This window comes from Orbicella franksi, chromosome 11 (assembly GCF_964199315.1).
Source record: "Orbicella franksi chromosome 11, jaOrbFran1.1, whole genome shotgun sequence".
Lineage (NCBI taxonomy): Eukaryota > Metazoa > Cnidaria > Anthozoa > Scleractinia > Merulinidae > Orbicella > Orbicella franksi.
The window spans coordinates 17,826,968-17,851,420 of record NC_138155.1 but is presented as its reverse complement, the minus strand read 5'-3'; the positions used below and the strand labels follow the sequence as shown (position 1 = coordinate 17,851,420).

The 24,453-nt window shown below is 39.9% G+C and overlaps 1 protein-coding gene across 1 annotated transcript; it reads left to right on the top strand.

The window, feature by feature from the left end:
- Nucleotides 1-16,355: 16,355 nt before the first annotated feature.
- On the top strand, nt 16,356-23,880 carry LOC145502159 (uncharacterized). Its single transcript, XM_081481430.1, has 5 exons — nt 16,356-16,450; nt 16,801-17,092; nt 19,296-19,445; nt 19,623-19,760; nt 20,292-23,880. Exons 1-5 carry the CDS (start codon nt 16,356-16,358, stop codon nt 20,451-20,453), a joined length of 837 nt encoding a protein of 278 aa, XP_081337556.1. The 3' UTR covers nt 20,454-23,880.
- Nucleotides 23,881-24,453: the final 573 nt, after the last annotated feature.

The window sequence follows — 24,453 nt, the reverse complement described above, 5'->3', positions numbered from 1 at the left end:
GATACTAATATGACTGAATTTTATGAATTGGTCATCTCGCGTTAGGTGTTAAAATCATTCAAATTTTCGGTACAAATTTCAAAGAAACAATGATCTTAGAACTGATTTTTATGATCGAGGACTTTATCTACGAACTAGGCTGTTCAAACAATGAAAAAAGCGTTAAAATGAGAAGTAAACAGCAGGCTTATACTCACGTAGTGAAGAGTACGTAAAACCATGCACTTTCCCGTAGTAGAATGCAAGGCCACGGCGGGAAAGCCGTACTGGTACGCGCGTCATGACGTCACCGGAAGCGATCTTCACTATCTGCCGTACTACAGCCTAGCCGTACCATATCTTAAAGTCCCTAATTGCTGTGCGGCAACGGCGTGTGCAGCCTCTACTCGTCTTAACAAAAATGGCTTGGTTTGAGAACACTAAGGACTTTATTCTATTTTAGTACAACATGGGCTTCCGGGTTGTCGAAACGTCAGTCACCAACAACAGTTCTTTTCAGAACTAACCTCACCCGGACGTTCACACTATACGAAATACTAACCGAGTGTGTGAATTCATTATTTAGAAATAATGAACTTAACCGAGTCTGTAAATTCATTATTCAGAAATAATGAAGTTTCATATCGCCGAGTGTAAACTTATTATTTAGAAATAATGAACTTAACCTAGTGTGTAAATTAATTATTGCGTTCGACGAAGGAGAACGCGTACTATTTCGATCTTTTTTCCCCGCGGGATTTACGATGTCCCGCGGTTATCGATCGCGATGCCACATAATTTCAGGGTTTGGACGCTATCTTGGACTGGCTAGCTGGCTGGCTACCTGGCACAAATGGCCTCGATCTCATGTGAAATTTGTTTTGGCCGACTGGAACTGGTAGGTAATAATAATGGCGCGTTGCGGGCCAAAGGTCTTGTCTTCATTCCTAACATGGAGAAATTACTGCTTTGAGAGTTAAAATAGAAAGGAAAAATACAAATCAATGTTTAGGTGTCCACAGAATGGAAGATCAACGAGTACAGAGTCCTCAAACCATGACGATCGGTTGTACGCTTTCAAGTAAGTTTTGAATATCGATTGCGGATTTGAAGCAGTTTCCCGGAGCAAGGGAGACTTTTGTCTGCGCAGGCGCGAAAAAGTTGATAGTTTTTGTTTTGTTTTCGCACTTTTGCTTGAACACGCGGTTTTTGGTGCTGTTGAATTTGACAACCAACCTTCGAAGGAGAATCATTCTCTAATAGCTCCTTAGTAAGTCATGTAAAGCATGTTACCGTGAAAAGCAATTCATAGTGAAGAGAAAACTGTTCGTTTCATATCGCCATAGTTGCTTATAGCAATTTTACGGTCGATGAAGTTCTTTTCGTGCACACATGTCACCGACAAAGATGGCGATTTTCTTGCAACAAAGATGAAGCAAAGCAAGCGTTGATTCATTTTTGTATTGCTCTGAAGAGTACCGCAGGTCTTATTCGATGCTAACCAAAAGGAACATGGCTACTGTGGTAAGTAAAACTGGTACCTTGAGCTTATATTTTAGATTTTTCTTTGTCTCCTCTTGCGGAGATGAGGAAACCATGTTGTTCTCATTTTCGTTTTCAAAGTGTGGGTAAACAAGAAAATCTCAGCATTTCGTTTTTCTTCAATCCTTCACTAAATTCGAGTCCAGCATTTCTATGAAGTAATTTTTCCATATTCTGGGTATCTTTGTGTTTTTGAGTTAATTCATTTCATTTTTGAGTTATTTTTTTTGTAAAAAAAATTCCTCTTAGTCGGCGCGTAGGGTATGTTATGGACGGGTCAGCAGATGAGTGAGTGAGTGAGGGAGGGAGGGAGTTGAGTGAGTGAGAAATGTATGTATGTCACACCAATCAGATTGGATCTACTATAAACAGCCAATCAAATTTCTTGCTGTAAAGGTAAATGGTATGTGAGAAGATTTGATCCCGATAGAGTTCAGAACGGCCATATTTATTTTTCTATAAAAGAGGAGGAAGTATTCATATATTGGGTTTACTTCGACATTTTCTGTGGGTTAGGCTGAAGATTTTGGTTATGAACGAGATGAGCCTAGAGGTTTGAAACAGTTGGTGAGTTAGTAGTATGCAAATGGCGGGATATTTTCATTTTTAGTTACAAATGTAACTTGATACTTTTGTTTTTCACAAGAAGTAAATTTAATTAGAGGTCACGAATCGTCGCTTCTAGTTCTTAGGACATGTTTTAGAGGAGACGAGACTATTTAGATTTGAAACAGTTCTAACGTTTACAATAGTAAGTGCAGGTAACGATTGTTTTGTTCTTGTTGTATGCAATTAGAACGAGATATTTTTATTTTTTACTTAGTTGCAAAGTGTAATTTGATACTCTTGTTTTTCACAAGGGAGTAAATTCAATTAGAGCTGACGAATCGTCACCACTCTTTCCCACGAGATGTTTGCCATCTTTAGTAACAAATGGTAACGTAAGGTATCATGGTAGGTGGATTTTTACGAAGAATGCAAAAAATCTTTTTTTGGCTGTTCAAATTGAGAAGACTGAGATAAATATTTTGCAAAACGAATGGGGAAAAGGGCTTTTTTACTTTTTAAGTTAAAGCAAAAAAACTATTTTTGAATGTTATTAACCCCTTACAGCGCGTTGACACCTCTAATTAAAATTCACCACCAGTTGTCACAAGTAACGCGAATTGCGGTGTGATATTTCATTTGTGCACGCGAACTGTTCTTGATCTGGTTGTTTCATCGCAAGTTGGCTTTCGTTCTTGTCAAATTTTCTTTATGACAGGACGAAAAATTCTTGCCCATTTTCGTCTTCGAAGAGGCCGAAGAGGCGAAAATCTGGTGGAACCCACAGGTTCAGCGTCGAACAAGATCTTTGGCTCTGAGCGACCGTGGGTCGCACTGTAACCAAGAAGAATGGTTGAAGGAACTCGAGGACACTAGTCCCGCCAATGAAGCTAAAGGACAAAATATAACAAGTGCTAGTCGCACGGAATTGTTGTAGAACGGACGCGATTCCGAAACTTCCACAACGAGAGAGTCAAGCGCAGATGTAGATGTTGACAATGTAGACCTCGAGATTTCCTCTTTTTCATGCTTCTTAGTTTTGGCTTCACGAGGCATGGTTTCAAAAAATGTCTGGAGAACGAAGGAGCCTAAATTTAAGCAACAATACCAATGCCGCCGACAAAATCTTTTAAGTAAAAAATCACGGCAGTTTAACTTGTAGTTTGTCCCTTCTCGGACTTCACTGCGACGCGGGTTTCCGCGCCAGAATATTAGTCGTCTGTTTATTTCAAGTTGTCATAACCCATTGTTGTGGTAAACTGACCCATGCCGACATCTGTCAGTGCGGAGGGGATTTTTAACACCTATTCATACAAATCTCTTAAGACGTTTTTTGTGTTTTTCTCGATAAAATAAAACTGCATATAAGGATGAACATTTTTAGTTCGCGCGTCTTCCGATGGAATTGGCTGAAAATCGGCAGGTATGTTCTAGGATACCTCCTTCGAAAAACCATGTCGGGCTTTGTTTAATTTCGCTTCCGTTTCAAAGTTATGGCCTCTTTTGTAGAAGGAAACGTCCGCATTAAAAATATCAAAGTTTAGGAGGGTGTAGAAAAAGAACCAAACCACATCTGGAAAATTGCAGACAATTTTTGATGGTGATGTGTGAGAAAACATTTCCGATGTAAATCGCGCCGCTCCGATAATTCACGCGCGGAAGCGAACCAGTTTAAGCGGAGCAGTGTTTCTGGGTATTTCTTTTAATATCACTGCGACAATAACTTTTTAGAAAATTTCAAAGATATGATTGTATTCTATAACTATTAAGCTTTCAGAAAATGTATAGGTTGATGGGGTTTTCTTTCAAAGCGCCAGCGTAAGAGCGCGATTTCCAAACACTGTCAATCCACCTACCATGATACCTTAACACTTGTTTTTTATATGGGAGTAAATTCAATTAGAGCTGACAAGTTATCGGCTATTGTTTCCAGGATATTAAGCAAAAAAGAAGCTTTCATTTCTGGACGGTTTTTACGTCTCTGCAGTAGCAGTTTAATAGTTTTATTTGATGACATTCATTTCAGTCCGATATTTTTAAAGGTAAAAGTATGAAAACTGTTCAAATGTTCTTTGAAGACTGCGTGGCACCAAGTTAAGGTGCAATTTAATTAGATCAGACTTTCAACGTGTCAGAAAGGTTTTTTTTCTCTTTCTATTTTCGGTGAAGTTGTGTTTTGTGTTGTGTTGTGTTGTGTAAAAAGGGTAAACTTACGACTGGTAGAAAATGTGAAAAGTCTCTCAATTAACTTGAGTATTTTTGAGAAAAAATTCCTCTTGGGGGTTGGAAGGGCTGTGTGATCAGTGAGTGAGGGAGTTATGCATGTGCGCGTGTCACTCCAATCACAGTGCGGGTTGTATCAAAGAACGAATCAAATTGCCTGTTAGAAAATAAGATGGTATCTACTTTAATCTGGGGACGTGTCAGATTACTGTAGTTTGTTCAGTCAAACATTTTATGGCTTACTATTTAGCTATCTTACCATGAAAAAAATGAGGATGTTTCCGGTGTTCCGGTTGCCCAAAATTCAGCTCGAAGAGGAATCTAGCACGACTAACACTTGGCTTCTTTCGGCCATAGCGTGACATCTATTTGTCACAAACCGTTTTCGAGTACAGTATCTTACCTACGACTCGAGGATTCATAACTTTATATTTGGTTTAGAAGCTGTGACAGTGGGAAAAACGTCTTTTGCCTTTGTTCTCTTGCAGATGCAGCTGTTTTAGAGTATATAGCAGCAGAATTAAATTAAATATAAACTCATTTGCAAACTTAAGGTAATAAAGATAAAGGTTTCCTCAACTGTTTCCCTTGAAGCGTTGACTTCTCCAAAGTTATGTGGGAAACCAGAGGTGGTGCGTGAAAATTGAATGAGTATTGAAAATAAATATTCTATTCTATTTCGTTTCGCTCAGTCGAATAGAAAACATTTCTATTATAAGTAGAGGAGACAAGTAATACAACAAATAGTGGAGGTAGACGCCAGCAATGATTGAGTTTATTTACAAGAATCTGAGACACCCTAAATACAGGTTACAACCCAGAGAATATAAGAAAATGTCACACGCTATTTTAACCAACGATATAAACAATAGGGTAAAAACAGCCTCGTTTAAACTGGTCGACGTCAAGTGGTGTGATATTCACAAGGAGTGGTATATAAAGGCCTGATTATCCCAATGGGAACTAATACAAAGCAACCTAATTAAACACCGAAAAGAAATACATTTCTATTCTATTTCGCTTCGCTTAGCCGAATAGAAAACATTTCTATTATAAGTAGAGGAGACAAGAAATACAACAAATAGTGGAGGGAGCCGCCAGCAATGATCAAGAATAACAAAGCGCGTGGGAAGGCTAAAGAGGCTAAATACCAATATTAAGTGTAACTAAGAGCTGGTGTTGAATATCTTCCCTGCAGTAAGTATCTTTAGCTTTCTCGGACTTCCAACGGTCATGCCTCTTCATAACACGATCTGGTAAGTCATTATTAGCGACTGCAGAAGCTCCTCCAATCCTGAGGGAATGAAGACCATATAGCTTAGTATCAACTTCTCAATAAATAGCTCTCTAGCCCTCTAGCCCTAGAATAGGAAAGCTTAGTACCCGCGCGAAGGGAATAATTTCCATTTTTACCCTTAGACAAGGAACACGACGGAACAGAACTCCGTGGAATTAACGCTATCCCCGCTTAATTGAGCGTTCTTGGATGAAAGAAACTTTGCTCATCCAAGAACTTAAGCCGGCTCTTAATGTAAACGTCAGCAGTGAGAAGCTGATACTTTATTAATAAGCTTAGGCTTTTATTGTTTTACTGTTAAGAAACAGATGTTTCTTAATCTCGTTTCCAGACCCCTTATTTACATTTCATATATAGTTTTCAAAAATTGTAACGGCCTTTATTCCACTTTTGAAAATGTATGTTGCGTAGCATACGAAACGTCGAGTTATTAAAATGCGTAAGTTTACTATGTTTATCACCGCTATTTGTGTTTTATTCCTCGTTACACATCATTACCTTCTGTATTATCTTTTGTATCTCCTTTAATTGTCCTATTGTAGTTCATGTTGTATTAATAGCGGAGCTCCGGCGGCCCGAAGGGCCGCCAAGCGGAGCCCCATACTCATATAGGAAAGAGAAGGAAACCCATGAGTTGATTTTCTCATGGTTATCATGGCTAGCGGTATTGCTCGTGGGCGCGTACGCACGACGGCGACGACGACGACGGAGTCGCGCAACATGGCGGCCATACTCCAAATAATAGGTTGACAGATATGCAGCCTCGGTTTACCGTGCACTTCTTTGATATTGGATATCCAAGTTATGATCAATTGACACCTGTCAAAACAAGGTATCCGCTGACCAGTATCACGTGACCATATCGCGGGCTCAAGTTTATAGCTCATGGAGGTCAAGTGTTTTTTAAAGTTGACCGCTGACCAAGTACTGGTTTTCGATTGGATCGTGGGCTCATCCCAGGTTAACTTGTTGAAAGCAGAGCAGGATTGTAAGGTATAGTCACTGTAGTAACACTGAGGTATTGGGTTCAAGTTCCTGTTCGTTGCGTCAGCTTCAGTAGCTCGTAATCTGTCGGTATGCGTCGGTTTTCTCTACACTGTCGTTGGCAGTTCTTTGTTTTCGCGGCTTACCAAACAGTCTAGAAAAGGAAGTTTTCCATTTTCTTCGATTTCTTTAGTAACCTGGATATCAGCTTTCTGTTCTTTTAGGTGGTCGTGAAAAGCGTCAATTTCGTCTTTGTGAACGGCGGTAAAAGTGTAGTAAACGTAGCGTAACCAAAGCGGTATCGTTTGTCGGCAAGTTGCAAGGGCGCGTTCTTCCACGTGTTGCATCACAATTTCTGCGACAATAACAGAAACGGGCGACCCCATGGCTCTTCCATGCGACTGTTTGTAGTGTTTACCGTTGTACTGAAAGTAAGTCGATCGACTTACTTTCGACTTACTTTTTAAGTAAGACGCATACCGACAGATTACTTGACGAATCATCCTACAACCAGACTTCACACAAAGCCACGACTATAAAGACTTTGACGAGACGACCGCATATAGTTTGTGACACATCGGACAGCTTACGTGACGAAAACAGATTCCTCGAACATGTTTTTTACAAAAACAACAACAACGCTGACTTTCTTAGACGAAACATTTACCGACCTACTGAAGCTGACGCAACGAACAGGAACTTGAACCCAACACCTGTTACTATAGTGACTATACCTTACATTAAGGGCACTTCTGAGACCATCTCACGGATCCTACAGCCTTACAACATCCGTGTAGTGCAATGTAGTGATGAAATTAAATGTTTATGTCACTTGTGTCACTTGGTTTGAGAAAAGTGGTACAGCTAGTGGACACCTTCAGGACCCAAAAAAGGTGTGCGTAACTTGGAGCTGTCTGCTTTCAAGAATGTTTCTCATAAGGGGGCACTAGGGGTGTAAGGGATGGATAAGGGATGCCCAGCTAACTAGAAACATTGTAATTACAAGAAATACTGTCATAGCGTAGCTCCGGCGGCCCGAAGGGCTGCCAAGCGGAGCCCCATACTCATATAGGAAAGAAAAGGAAACCCATGAGTTGATTTTCTCATGGTTATCGTGGCTAGCGGTATTGCTCGTGGGCGCGTACGCACGACGGCGACGGCGACGACAACGACAACAGAGTCGCGCAACATGGCGGCCATACTCCAAATAATAGGTTGACGGAGACATGCAGCCTTGGTTTACCGTGTACTTCTTTGATATTGGACATCCATGTTATGATCAATTGACACCTGTCAAAACAAGGTATCTGCTGACCAGTATCACGTGACCATATCGCGGGCTCAAGTTAACAGGTCATTGAGGTCACGTGTTTTTTGAAGTTGACCGCTGACCAAGTGCTGGTTTTTGATTGGATCGCGGGCTCGTGTCAGCTTGACTTGTTGAAAACAGGGCAGGATTGTTCCGAAGGCAGTTAACGCTAACCCAGGATTAAAAGTTAACCGAATTATAACTTTTTCTTCTATACAAATGTTTTTTGCTGCTTTGTTTTGTGTATATGGCGATTATTAAAACTCAAAACAGAAGGCCAAACAATATACAGAAAACCTCACCGCAAAGTTACATGAAATCAAAATTCTACCTTTTCCTGGGTTAGCTTAATCGGGCTCTGAACAACCCGGCCCAGGAGCTACGCTTTTAGGCTGGCCTAAATCTATATATTAATAATAATAATAATAATAATAATAATAATAAAATAAAAAGTAGGATAAAGTGAAAAATGAAGAGCAGAAGCAGGAAAAAACGTGACTCCATGAAAGAGGCAGCCCATGCCTTCCACTTTTGAAATTGTGAGTGATGTCCTTTGACAGTCGCGGGAGCTTTGCTTGCAGCTGGTAGATCGGGAATAAGTTTAACTAAAGGCTTCAAGGCGTCGATCCGCGGGCCTAAGGCAATAAGAGAACTTGTAAAAAGATAAAAAAGTATCATAATATTAATACGAAAAAGTGTCGTAAAATAAGCGACTAACAAATACAAGCAACGAAACATGCCAAAACAAACAAAAACTGCTGAGCAGTGGGAAACTCGACGGTACAACAAATAATGCTGGCTAATATTAAAGTAGAGGCTATGGAGCGCCAGTAATAGCATGCACATGAAAGAATGAAATATGTGCCAACTTTTTGCCATAAAGGCCATGAAGCATAAGACAATGGCTCTGGGAGTGCAAATAACTTCAAATCTAAGGAGAATATGTCAATAAAGATACAGGAAAGAAATACAATAAGCGTGAAGTAGTTTATTATTGAACAGTAATAACAATAATGTTGCTTACAACAATACATAACGCTATAAATCGTGCAGCATTAATAAACGCTATAAAGCGCACAACGATAACTAGCGCTATGAAGCGCACAACAACAACTGGCGCTATGAAGCGCACGATGCTAGTAATAACGCGGTATACACTTAGTAACGTTATAATGCGTAAAAAACGCTAAGTAACGCCATGAGGCGTGGAGCAATAGCTTAAGCTATGAATTGCGCGGAAGGCAAATAGCGCTACAAAGCGTTGGCAAAAATGCTGTCGCGCTATCAAACGAGAATGGGATGACCCAAATAGCAATAAAGTGTGAAAAGCAGGAGAAAACAAAAAGTCAGGGAACGAGAGCAGAACCGTCCAACGATAAAGCTAAAACGGCAGACTTAAATCTAAACGGACAAAATGTCGTGTTGTGACCATCCCGAACAGGTGCAAAAACAGAAGAAGGGTCAGAGAACTCAACCACTTGAAGAACGGAAGGCCTGTCTACCCATCGGATAGACAGCCGATATGTTACTAGACAAGCAAATACCGGGAGGGGGATAACATAGCCTGACCTGATAGTTTCTAGGACCCAAGGAGGTGCCCCAATCTCGACCCAAAATGGTAAGTGTACCCTTAGTCGGCCCTTAACTACCGCTGCAGCGGTATCTTGCTCGTACTCATACAAATTCTGTTTGTAAAACGCTAGAGAAGAATTGCCAATAAACTTATCTTCCATAAGTGTCATGAACTCCTGGGATACATCAGGTTGATAGACGGTGGAAACAGCTCCTTGGCCGGTGCTCAATAAATCTGAAACGCTTGAAGACAGGTTGCCTAAGAACTGCGAACGTGAGTTAGCGTAGGGTGCGACACTCACAAGGAGTGGTATATAGGCCTGATTATCCTGATGGGAACTAATACAAAGCAACCTAATTAAACACCCAAAAGAAATACATTTTCTTTTTCAGTGAATTGTCATGAGGCAGACAAAAATTTCTCTATATGGCCATTCCTACTTTTGTCATCGGGTCATTGACTGCATTGACAATTTTTGTTTGTTTTCATGGCTCTGAAAAGAACATTTCAATACTAAGCGGTCACTATATAATGTTTTCTTTGCAAAACAATATTGTCACGTTTACTTCTCATATGGCTCACTAATAATCTCAGAAGAATGCTAAAAGCTCAAAACGATGACAAGGTACTTCGTAAAGTGGTCCAGACTGCCATCTGAGCATATCCCTGTTTCCATAGCCTGGATGAGATGCAAGTCAACTGCAGGGTTACCCCCAGCATTAAATTCAGTGCTACCCATTTATACACCTGGGTGGTGAGAAGCATTGCAAAAGTATTGGTGAAGTGTTTTACCCAAGAACACGATGTGATGTCCCCAGCCAAGGCTCAAACTTGGACAGTTCAATCCGGAGTCCAGGGCGCTGACCATTTGGCCACCATGGCTTGTCCAATTACAGTGGAAGCTGGGTTAAGCTCTCTTATTATTAATGGACACTCTTGTAAGCAGACAGTTCTATTTACGGCTGTCTTCACAAAACTCTCTTTGAACAAGTTGTTTATTTACTCATTCCCATAATTGGGCATTCCCATAAGCTGCCCTGAGCACTTTAAGGGTGTATGATATAGACTTTTCCTTTGTTTTATGCTCGTGTCAGCGGACACCGAAAAGGAATTGGGTGTGACTATGAAAGACACTCAAACATTTGTAAATTGTATCACTGTTTTTTGTTGCAGTGGGACTGTTAATGTTGGCTGCAATTATGATTTGCTCTTAATTATTAATAATGACCAGTCCTAATAGTACAGTATACAGTACTGTATTCAGTCATTGCCATGATTGCATCATTGCACAATGTAATAGAACAAAAAAGAGTCATTTAATAATATACAGATTAAGGCCAGCCTAAAAGCGTAGCTCCTGGGCCGGGTTGTTCAGAGCCCGATTAAGCTAACCCAGGAAAAGGTAGAATTTTGATTTCATGTAACTTTGCGGTGAGGTTTTCTGTATATTGTTTGGCCTTCTGTTTTGAGTTTTAATAATCGCCATATACACAAAACAAAGCAGCAAAAAACATTTGTATAGAAGAAAAAGTTATAATTCGGTTAACTTTTAATCCTGGGTTAGCGTTAACTGCCTTCGGAACAATCCTGCCCTGTTTTCAACAAGTCAAGCTGACACGAGCCCGCGATCCAATCAAAAACCAGCACTTGGTCAGCGGTCAACTTCAAAAAACACGTGACCTCAATGACCTGTTAACTTGAGCCCGCGATATGGTCACGTGATACTGGTCAGCAGATACCTTGTTTTGACAGGTGTCAATTGATCATAACATGGATGTCCAATATCAAAGAAGTACACGGTAAACCAAGGCTGCATGTCTCCGTCAACCTATTATTTGGAGTATGGCCGCCATGTTGCGCGACTCTGTTGTCGTTGTCGTCGCCGTCGCCGTCGTGCGTACGCGCCCACGAGCAATACCGCTAGCCACGATAACCATGAGAAAATCAACTCATGGGTTTCCTTTTCTTTCCTATATGAGTATGGGGCTCCGCTTGGCAGCCCTTCGGGCCGCCGGAGCTACGCTATGACAGTATTTCTTGTAATTACAATGTTTCTAGTTAGCTGGGCATCCCTTATCCATCCCTTACACCCCTAGTGCCCCCTTATGAGAAACATTCTTGAAAGCAGACAGCTCCAAGTTACGCACACCTTTTTTGGGTCCTGAAGGTGTCCACTAGCTGTACCACTTTTCTCAAACCAAGTGACACAAGTGACATAAACATTTAATTTCATCACTACATTGCACTACACGGATGTTGTAAGGCTGTAGGATCCGTGAGATGGTCTCAGAAGTGCCCTTAATGTAAGGTATAGTCACTATAGTAACAGGTGTTGGGTTCAAGTTCCTGTTCGTTGCGTCAGCTTCAGTAGGTCGGTAAATGTTTCGTCTAAGAAAGTCAGCGTTGTTGTTGTTTTTGTAAAAAACATGTTCGAGGAATCTGTTTTCGTCACGTAAGCTGTCCGATGTGTCACAAACTATATGCGGTCGTCTCGTCAAAGTCTTTATAGTCGTGGCTTTGTGTGAAGTCTGGTTGTAGGATGATTCGTCAAGTAATCTGTCGGTATGCGTCTTACTTAAAAAGTAAGTCGAAAGTAAGTCGATCGACTTACTTTCAGTACAACGGTAAACACTACAAACAGTCGCATGGAAGAGCCATGGGGTCGCCCGTTTCTGTTATTGTCGCAGAAATTGTGATGCAACACGTGGAAGAACGCGCCCTTGCAACTTGCCGACAAACGATACCGCTTTGGTTACGCTACGTTTACTACACTTTTACCGCCGTTCACAAAGACGAAATTGACGCTTTTCACGACCACCTAAAAGAACAGAAAGCTGATATCCAGGTTACTAAAGAAATCGAAGAAAATGGAAAACTTCCTTTTCTAGACTGTTTGGTAAGCCGCGAAAACAAAGAACTGCCAACGACAGTGTAGAGAAAACCGACGCATACCGACAGATTACGAGCTACTGAAGCTGACGCAACGAACAGGAACTTGAACCCAATACCTCAGTGTTACTACAGTGACTATACCTTACAATCCTGCTCTGCTTTCAACAAGTTAACCTGGGATGAGCCCACGATCCAATCGAAAACCAGTACTTGGTCAGCGGTCAACTTTAAAAAACACTTGACCTCCATGAGCTATAAACTTGAGCCCGCGATATGGTCACGTGATACTGGTCAGCGGATACCTTGTTTTGACAGGTGTCAATTGATCATAACTTGGATATCCAATATCAAAGAAGTGCACGGTAAACCGAGGCTGCATATCTGTCAACCTATTATTTGGAGTATGGCCGCCATGTTGCGCGACTCCGTCGTCGTCGTCGCCGTCGTGCGTACGCGCCCACGAGCAATACCGCTAGCCATGATAACCATGAGAAAATCAACTCATGGGTTTCCTTCTCTTTCCTATATGAGTATGGGGCTCCGCTTGGCGGCCCTTCGGGCCGCTGGAGCTCCGCTAATATTTACTCATATCACCACAATGACTTATAACTGAACACTAAAGGGCATATCAGAATCATGATATACGCTTGATAAAATACTGTGAGACAGGCGTTAAAAAAGCCGTAATACTATACGCTGAAACGTTTAATAAGACAACTTGCATTTTTCTGTGATATTTTAAATACTCAAGATTTTGTTAGCTTATGTCTTAGGGTTATTTTTTCAGTTGTTGGCAGCGGTTGAAATTGAATTGAACTGCTGTTTATGATACGTCTGCACTGCAAAGTTAATTTCGTAAATGTACAGTGATTACTTGGTCTAAAATAATTAGCCCGATAAATGCGAGGTAATAAATAAATCCCTTTTTGGGGAGATTCTTTACGCTGCTGTTGATGCTGTAAAGCAATGTTTTCTCAGCTGTAAGCAACGTTTAAATTGAACTGACAAAGAACGGAAATTCTCTATGCTAAGTCATTTCAAAACGCGCTTCTCATTTCCCTTAGAACTTGTTTTTAATAATTTAAAGGAACACACAAAGAACATTGCAAATCGTATTGATTTACTGATTGTGTTTTGTAATACCTTCTTCAATATTTTATTCTTAATCAACCAACCACAACTCAACATTGATTATAGCGCGGGTTGAATAATTCCAATTATGTTAATTGAGTTACTAATAGACAGCAATAACGCCAATTTTTTCCTTGCAGTTTGATCATAATTTCAGAAGTAGATATTGGAAAAGAAGGACAGAGAAAGTAAATTCGGATACCAAGGAAAAACTCAATCTTTGCAGGTAAGGTTTCCACGAGAAGCAACCTTTTGTTGCTCTCAGTCTGTACCATATTCCTCGGCTGCATGGCAACGGATGGCTTTGAAAAATTGATTCTGACCAATATAGTGTCGCATATCTTTATGTTTTAGATAATCATCATGGGAAAAGAAAACAGATCATAGTTTTAACCTGAACAACTACAAAAAAAATGGAAGTAAAATCATTAAATTTTCCTATCCACTTTCATAAGTTTTATAAAGTAAGCTCGATCTTGTTTAGTTATTTTGTTTTATTGAGGTTTCTCTACTCATTAATGTTTTATAACTTTGGTCCTTACCACGTTTAGCTAGTTCACCTGGGTTGCTCAAATATATATTCTGAAATTAGATTACAGAATCCTTTTTCAGGAATAACGTTTTGCTGATTTTTATTAAGTTGCACACGAAAAGTTGGGAGAACATCACGCTACCTAACATGATGGATTTAAAATGGATGGTTTCTAGAATTTTGATTAAAAAGTTTCAGTTATTAATTATCGGATACTTTCATGAAATAAAGGTAGTAAAAGAGTTCGATTTTCCAGCAGTGAGAATTGAGAAACCGCTGAATCTTATCTATGCGCTCGGAGAGTTCATAATGGCCGCGGCCGCACTATGAGAGTTACCCGGGTTATTTATTTCGGTTAACCGAGTTACCGAAAAATTGTGATGCGTCTGGGTTAACGGTGACCATGGAAATTATTTAAATAAGAATAGATTTTTGACCTTTCTGCTTGGTTTAACCTTGGTCAGCGGTCTCTTCTCATTGACGTGCATTGGCTTTTTTGTGGAATGCGTGGTCTGTGTGTGAGATGTTGTTCACCGTGGCACAACGAAGTGCGTATTAGATCTTATACTCAACGTGACGAGCGGTAACAAGAACAGTTATTCGTATAGTGTGATCGTCCCGGTGAGGGTAATTCTGAAAAGAACTGTTGTTGGTGACTGACGTTTCGAGAACTTGAGCGGAGGTCATCTTCAGAGTTAAGTGAATAGTGTTTGTCAGTCGATGATGTTATAAGTCTGGTCCGTTGAACGTTATTGGTCAGTTTAGCCATAATGGTATTGGCTGAAAGACTCGTGTAAAGTTTGTCATCAGTCATTGGTGGGTTTCGATCCGTCCATTGTTAGTCAAATAGGTCGGTTTTTGGTCCGTGTATTGTTAAGTCAGTCTGTTAGAAGTCCGTTTGTCGGTTTCGTTTCCGTTGTGGAGAATCTTTTGTAAGGCGCCGGTAGTTGCTGACATCTGTTAAGTGGCGTTTGTTCTAGGGTAGTGTACCAGCTTTCCAGAGTCAATCGTTGAAAATAGTTTGTAGTGTAGGTTAAGCACTGAGCAGAGTGACTACAGACTACAGAGTAACTACAGTGACGATACCTTACATTAAGGGTACTTCTGAGACCATCTCACGGATCCTACAGCCTTACAATATCCGCCGTGTAGCCCACAAACCTACAACTACGTTACGACACTTACTGACTAACGTGAAAGACAGGGACGAACCTAACAACAGACAGGGAACAGTTTACAAGATCAAATGCTCCGACTGCCAGGCTTCCTACATTGGTGAGACTGGCAGAAACCTTAACACGAGACTAACTGAACACAAACGAGCCACGAGAAATGGTGATGCCAACAATCACATTGCTGCACATCATCAACTGACAAACCACAACATTGACTGGGACTCTGCTCAGTGCTTAACCTACAGTACAAACTATTTTCAACGACTGACTCTGCAAAGCTGGTACACTATCCTAGAACAAAAGCCACTTAACAGATGTCAACAACTACCGGCGCCTTACAAACGACTTATCCATGACGGAAACGAAACCCACAAACGGACTTCCACCAGACCAACTTAATTTGACTAACAATAGACGGACCAAAAACCGACCAATTTGACTAACAATAGACGGATCGAAACCCACCAATGACTGATGACAAACTTTACACGAGTCTTTCAGCCAATACCATCATGACTAAACTGACCAATCATGTTCAACGGACCAGACTTTTAACCTTATCGACTGACAAAAACTATTCACTTAATTCTAAAGATGACTTCCGCTGAAGTTGTCGAAACGTCAGTCACCAACAACAGTTCTTTTCAGAATTACCCTCACCCGGACGATCACACTATACGAACTACTGATACTTCTGGGTTCAAACCATTTACTAAGAACAGTTATATTACTAAAGCGGGTTTCTAGTTTCTCGAATAGACCCAAATTCGAGGACGATTCATTTGACTGCGATATAGAATACTCTGACATCAATTTCGAGAGAACTGCCTTAGAAATTTATGTATACTGCGCATTAAAAATAAGAGGGACTACCTTGGCCGTGAGTTTAGAGAAGCTGAAGGAAACGAAAACAGTGAAAAATAACCAAGAAAATAAGACCATAGTCCTCGAAGTCTGTCATTTTGATTTTGTTGGTTTATGTCATGACATCAATTGAGTTCACCCACTTCATAACCTATTTCAGTGTGGCCACTCATAAAATATAACGCCGTTGTTTCGTTGTAACCAACCTTTAACCGAGTCAATTTATTTGAGAATTTTAACGGGTTTCTAAAAAATAAACCCAGTAAAGGCCACAGCCAATATCGTTCATTACTTTACCTTTTGCAGTGATGTCAATATCCTTTCAGAATCAGTGTTTTACCAGCGAAGTTTTCGAGGAAATTGAATGTCCCTCTGCATCAACTTTGCGTACAATTTTCAATCAGTCAGTATAGGGTCCGTGTAGAAAAGAACTGTGGCTGAGAATTTTTTATATTCGTTGGTTTGTTTGCTGTAGTTATTATTGTTTGTTATTTTCTCAGTTTGGTCAGGATAATTTATTTTTGACGTCTTATAGGCAGGGATTATCGTATCTTTGATCAAACCAAGTCGGCGTTTCGGGAAATGTTATTCACTATCCGAAAGTTTTGTTTTTACACTAAAATACATTTGATAATTGTTTTGCTTTCAAGTAACATTATGTTAAGAACAATTTAAAGTTTAGTCAACTAACTTTCAACTCGTTTTAGGAGGAAAGAAGCCAGAGGAAGAAAGCCTCTGCTTATGAGCACCAAGGCAAACCCAGAAAACTCTTCAATCGGCCATGGATCGACTCCTGTACGAAATAGCTGTCAGGACACAACACAAAGCAAAGAGTCTCGAGTTCGAAGCGAAAAATCTTAGTGAGACAGTTGAAAGTTTACGGGATGAGAACAGAGCACTCAAACGACTCCAGAGATCACAAAAGAGGAAAATTCATGAAAGGCATGATTTTGTAGATATGGCAAATCTGTCACTGAAAGGTTTTCGCAAGGACGTCAGATTCAGTGAAGAGAATTGTGTTGATGCCCAGGCCAACACAAGGCGAGTAACAAGTCAATATGCTATTTATGAGTTGCCTTTGCTCCTTGTTTCAAAATGAGACAGCATGCAATGCGTAATATAAAATGATTTATTTATTACTCATTTATCATTGAATAAGCATTTTTAAACGCTCTCCTGTACATGTTTAAGGCAGTAATGACGATTAAACTAAAATCGATGTGATGCATGTATCAGTGCGAAAGAATCTGTTATATAGGGCTTAAACACAATCAGGGTGATAAAGTTCACAGGGTCTACGTTATGGGCTGAAAATCTGCAATAGACTTGTTTCATTTGATTTTTTCGGACTTTTATCATAAAAGGTGTTCAGGAACAAACATTTTGAATGCAAAAGAGCATCTATAATACAAATTGACAAAAATATATATATAGATTAAGGGCCCGGGGGAACTCCTATTTAAAAAGGACGGGGGTGCTCTTCATACTCTTCAGGGGTTAAAAAAGAAGTTTTGGTACCTCTTAGGGTGTTCAACCTCAAAACTTTGACAGCGGGAGCTTTTGTGTTATCTTTTATGGTATTGAGCCCAAAAAACGGCACATGATGTTTTGTTTTAGAATTGGTACCTCTGAGGGACCCTCTGAGGGATGAAAACAATTTCAAGCCAAGCTCACAAAGCAGGATCTTGGTACCTCTTTGGGTTTTTTTTCAAAATTTCCGACCAGCACCCCCGTCCTTTTTATGTGGGAGCCCCCCTCGGGGTTAAGGGTTAAAAATAAGCTGAATTTTACCTTTGTGGAGGGACACTTCGAATTGTCAGTTTTTGGCTCCTTCATTGTAGCTTGATTGTGCATTGTGTGGAAGTGAGGGTTAATCATTTGGATATTTCAATATGTATATAAATATGTTTTTTTTGTGTGACGGATTCATTTATATGTATGACTTGCAGCCCAATTGCTTAACCATACCACGTTATGCAAAATGGTATTTTAGAACCTTTAGCTCCAAAATATGAAGTTTTGTTGGAAACGTTAAATATTACATCACTAGAAATATCTCTCTCAGTGCATTTGAAACTTATATTCTTGGTATTTTAAAATTTTTGAGTTGTAAAAAAATCTACAGCACTTCAAAGTGAGACTTAAATGGTCGCTAAAATCCTGTAGTGTCCGTATGTGATTTTAAGGAGTCACTTGACTAAATGTAAAAAAAACTCTACATGTTTTTTGTTGTGGTTGGATAATATACAAATATGGTATTTATGGCGATTTTTAGTTTTTAATTGTTGCAAAAAAAATGGCCAGAATTACCAAAAAGTAGTGTCCGTTCCCCCCTGTGCCTTCAAGTGCAATTTATGACACAAACAGGCATTTTTTTGTCTTAAAAGAGTTTTAAAATATCTTCCTGTGACATTTCCATAAAAATTATGCAATTTCAGCTACTGTCCATTTTTTTGCCTAGTTACCAAGCTCTGAACTTCTTGTGTTTTTTTGCAAGACAAAATCTTTTTTATGCAAGCTTTTGCACCAGAAATGGAGTCAACAAGGCAAACACATAAAATTGGTTAAAAAAGAAAATTATGGTTGGCTTATTGATTTTCTAGATTTTTAGTGTCCATACCCCCCAAAATTGACTGGTCATATCTCTGATGATGCGAATGTCCCGAGGTACTTTAGAGAAGTAATGAAGAGATGTTGTATTTGCAAACCATGCATGAAAAACAAAGATATTGTTAAGTTGATTTTTTGACCTGAGTGACCCCTACTTTGCCACCCTGATTGTGTTTTAGCCGATAGTTGGTTTCCCACTGATCAGTACTCCTGGATTAAAACCATTTATTGATAAGTCATCTGTCATGTATTTGGTGTGATTCCCATTCCACAAAACATCTCTTTTTTTGTACTGCCTCTTTTCAAGACCGGAGAAAGAAGGGTTTTAGATGGTTTGATCGCGTCCGCTAGTTCTCAACAAACGGAAATTGGTTATGGCTTACTGTGTTGTGTAAGTGTTGTATGTACCGAAGATGTTTGATGACTAGAGAATAGTGTGACTGTTTTCGTTTTGGAAGGGAAACAATCGGCAACTTTAGAAATATTGTTTAAACTGAGAGCCTTTCAATTAATCCCGTTGATACGGGGATAAGGTTAAAGAGTTTGTGTGGGTTAATTGAGTAAAAACGTACATATATATAAAAACATACAAGACTATCGATAATAATAATGGTAATGATTTACTAATTTTCAGGAAGAAAAACAAGAAAGTGATGCAACTTGAGAAAGAAAGCAAAAAACTCGAAGAGTTAGTAAAACTTGATTCGAAACTTCCAAGCGTAGAGGAATTGGAACTGAAAATAGAAAAAGCCAGCAGGGAACTTGAAAAGAAAGATGAAAAACTTGAGGTAAGTTTTATCCTTTAATTCCGGAGTAAAACCAACCTGATAACCCAGCATAACTTTGAGAAGGTTCTTTAGTTTTTTTCTCCTGTCTTCTAACGATTTATTGATGCCGTGATGTCGGAAGTGGAATCAATTCAACAATTGGTGCTGTTGTTGAAAATTGTACAATTTTTTCATCAGGATCTACAAACAAAACTCGAAGCCCAAGACCGTAAAATAAATCAAGAACAACAAAAAGAGAAAAAACGCCTTGTAAATCTACAACAAGAGATAGAAGAGACTGCCAAAGAGTGTCACGATCTAACGACAAGAATCAAGGTATAGTTTATTAAAGACAGATTATTAACGGACCCGGAGATTGCACAGCAAGTCTTACTTAGTTGTTCTGAAAAAGTTCTGTGAAGGAAGCAAAATGCGAGCGAGGATCGTGTACGGAACAAAAGGAGAGACAGGAATGAGAGGATAGGTCCGTAATGCGTATATGTGTACACTGCCGTCAGTATCCATATACAGTATGAAGACAAGACGAATTCACAGTGAACCTCCTGTAGAAGTCAAAGAAGACATGTAGGTGTAGCTGTACTTCATTGGAAACCACTTCGTTATTTTTTCCAGTTGTTGTTGCGGGGCTCTAGAAGAACTAAAGTGGAGACTAAACAAATAAATATATACATGACATACACATGCACTTTTGTCTACCCCAAAAATTCCAGAAAAAGTACTGAGCCCAAGAGTTTTTTACATAGGTGCGTCAATAACCAGAAGCCAGAAGGGGAGGAAGAATTGTATATGAGGGTTATAACGTATATAGCTGGTATTTTGGGTTGAAGGTATTTTTTATTTTCGCAGGTGGTAGAAAGGAAAATTCACAAGACAAATATCTACAGCCGCAAGCGCGGTCCTGTTACACAGGGCCTCCCAGCCATTACTTGGTATCCCCCGTCGGACGAACAGTCACCAACAAATAAAGTTCAAAAATGGCTCAATAAACACTCTGAAAACTCAATGTGAAACAAATGAACTGTTCTTGATTCTCTTTACGTCCTTCTTCTATGTGTGTATGTCGGGAAATTTCGAAGAGAAAGCTTTCGCTGAAAATAAAAATACAAACCTGCTACAAAACTAAACATGACGTATCATATTTGGAGGAGCGCTGGACTACGAACCAAGCAGTCTGGGCTGGATCACTGTGTTGTGTCCGTGGGTGAGGTGACTAAGACACTTAACTCTCAAAGAGCCTTTCTCCACCAAAGTGTATATGTGGTAAAAAACCTATTCCTTTTGAAACTGGACATAGACTCGACCGCAGACTTTTCCCATCAAATTGCTTGAGTTTTTAACTTGAGTTTTTAACTGAGTAAGAAATTAAGTTTGGCGATGGTTTACCAATGAAACTTTGCGAACCATGTACACAAAGGTGAAGAATATTAAAGAATTCCGTTCTTTGTTGCTGGCATCACTTTCTTCTCAAGAATTGTCGATTGTAGGGTCCTGTGTGAAAAGAGTTTGTGGCTCGCAACAGGTTGGAGAACCACCATCTTATGGTGAGGCGAAAAAGAGTGAACCGCGTAAGTGTCAAAAGTGTTCGGATGTGTCTTTTCGTTGAGCTAGGGAGATCAACTTTACGACTAAAATCTCCCTCAGTTTAGACCTAGTGCTCCCTAGAATAACACGACTGCACTACAGCGCCTTCCACAATTTTAAAAAGTTGGAACCGTTTATAAATGAGGGCTGAGGGTTAGTGTTTCAGAAAATATGTCTAAAATATACTTCTTTATTGCCCTTGAAGGTAAACGGTGTGTAAATGGTTTTGTTTCCTGGAGAATAATTTCTAGCATAGTTTTCTTGCTTTGGCATCAATGGAAGGCTAATAAGTGATTTCAACGTTTCTTTGCTGACTCCAATCTCCAAACGGAGAAGAGGAGCTGATGATGACTACCCCGACGACGACGACGACGACGACGACGACGACGACGACGACGACGATGATGTTGATGGTGGTGGTGGTGATGGTGATGATGATGATGATTGTGTTGCTAGCAGTGACAAGCTGTCACTTTATTAGCTATCACCAGGAGCCATAATCAGGGACGGAGACCGTAAGTCTTGGGATCCGCGCGCACCTATGATATGGGACAGTTTTTCTATTTTTAGAACAAATTGCGCTATCCTGACGTCATATATCCGCGCGGATCCACGCACATGTCGGGGGCTCTCGCGTGGATGCTGTCACGTTGCGCGAGATTCTCTTGAGTATTTTTCACCGCGATGGCAGGGAATAAGGCAGGGAATACGAACCAGGGCGCTTATATGTAGTTTTATGCTCTGAGCTAACGGAAAAGGTGGGTTTTTCAGGGTCGAAAACAAGACTTCGACCTCGCGCTGGGAATGAATAATAAGATCTGCTCGCGCTTGTTGTAAGCTTACGCGTATGTTTTTGCGTTTGTTCTGACTTAAGAATATAGCAAGAAAACTCTCTACTCTGGTATCGAGTTAATTTGTGAGTTTCTCAGACAATGGTTAATCATAACCAAAACCTGTTTTGATGGTTTCTTATTGTTTCTGTTTGTTTGGTGAGTTTGCAAAAGTTTTTGAAAGGAAAGTCTGACGCGTACAATTAGCTCATTTGCATAGTGCAGCTCGTGCACTTTCAAGTCGTAGTCGGTGTTTTCAATAGACCATTTTACAGTTGTCTGCTCAGTGACCTGGCCTTTGTATGGCAGCGAAGCTAGAGTTGACCTTGTTTTGATACAGACCTCACTGCTTTTGTTGTGTAAAACAAGTTGTTCTGATGCTAACTAGGTGCATTTACATGACAAAAGCAGTGAGGTCTGTATCAAAACAAGGTCAACTCTAGCCTCGCTGCCATACAAAGGCCAGGTCACTGAGCAGACAACTGTAAAATGGTCTATTGTCAACAAATCTTGACAAAGATTTGTTTCGTTATCTTTTGTGCTGAGATGCTGCAAAAACTTTTACGAACGCACAAAAGGCTACTAACATCATGTGTCTTTCTTCAACATAAGCATAGTGAAGTTTTACACTGCGAAAATGAAAATAGACAAGGAGTTTTGATAACTCGATCAACAAAATCGAAATCGTTATTCGAAGTTGATTAAAGAAAGCGTCATTGTAACTTTGCTGATTATTTCTGCTTTATTCACATATTTCCAGCTTAGCTTTTAATATGTTCTCAAACATTTATCAATCTTAAACATATTTAAAAACTATAGAGTTATTGTTTGAGTTCGATGTACGCTTTCACACGAAAGTGCGGCGGAAGTCCAATTTGTCATGTTTACTGACTGTACAAAACACGCATCGGCGGGCGCTCTCATTCATCGACAACAGAGAATTTCCTGGATTTTTACACAAATAAAACTGAGTAGTAACTGCGAACGTAAAGTTATTGGGCCTTGATGAAACATCAAGCGTTGCTTACAATTCAAGCGAAACTCAAACTAGCAATTATTTTGTTTTACTTTTCGGTCGCGATAGACTGGCAAATTCCTCGCAAGCGTGCGGTAAGAGGAGCTAGGAAACCATGAAGTCCTGAAGCTCTGCTATATCTAAATATATCCGGCTAGTTTTTTTTGCTGTGTAATGGAAAAGGTGTTAATCTTCAACATATGTGAAATTTAAAGCGGAGTAATGTACAGTTCCTGTAAAAGAAGCATCCGTCGGAACACAACTTGGTCAGCGATATATATAAGCTTAAAGCGGAACATACCTAAATTCGACCCAGTCTTACTTCACTCACCGATCAAACTGGAGCAGCTTACGACGAAAATACTTAATTAAGCAAAATTCCAACAGACGTAAACGCGTTGAGTTGTGGGCCAAAAACATGAAAAATTTCGGGAATTTCGGACGCCATTTCCTCCGCGCGACATCCGCAGAAATCCTCGCAGCATGTACGCGCGTGTACAGCACGCGATGGCGCAATTTGTTCTAAAAATAGAATTATTGTCCCATATCATGGGGACAACCCCAATACTTGAAATGGCGCGCGCTTACGGTCTCCGTCCCCGATTATGGCTCCTGATAAGACCCCAAAAGCCCAGGGTCTTAATTTTTCGGGTCTTGGCTTTCAGGGTCCATCACCATGTCTGTTAAATTTCCACAAAGGACGTTGAGTCCGTTTTAACAGTGCAAGTTTGTCATGTCCAACAAACTTTCTAGAATACTTATACTACAAGAATTTTTTCATATACAGTCAAAGGACCACCTTGGACATACCGGACTTCAGCGCAAAAACATCTTGACAAAACCTAAGTTCTGGTGGTCGTCAATCATCTCCACCTCCTTGCCGACTGTACAGACTGTATACAAAATTTACCTGAAAAAAAAAAGTCTGAAACCTTGCAGTAGTCCCCTCGTAAAAATTATCATTTTACTTTCGGTATTAAGGTGGCCGAACACAATTTAGATACCTGTGTTTTACTCTCCCTTTTCTCTAAAACCCTTGATCCTTTGGTCGCCAAAAATGGTAACACGCAACACAAACGTCGGATGTTTAATAGCTAAGCTGACGTATGCCATGGCAACATAAATAAACATAAACGGGCCTTTAAAAACGGTTTTGCTTGTTTGCAGAAAATCTGTTCGTTAGAGCTTCTTTTTCATTTCCATGCAACAAGATTGTATCAATGCTTACAAGTTAACACTATTTTAATAATAGTTTAACAGATAGATCTTTAATTATTCCTTGTAAAAGGTTAACTGGAATATCTAGAATTGGCTCGTTTAAATTTCGATTTTTTTTTTCAATATTCCAGTTACTTGTTTTCTAAAGTATTTTCGCGCCAATTTTCGTGAAATTCTAACGAGTGGTTTTCGAGAAATAGACGTATTTACAAGAAAGCTATTCTGCATTCAATCGCAATTTTTTTACCCAGGTGACGAACTGTTGGTAATTTTCATATTTACCGGGTGTCTTGAAAACAAAGACCCCTTAAGACTGACCCCAAAGACACCTAAGACCTGTACGACCCAGCAAATGATTCTCGTA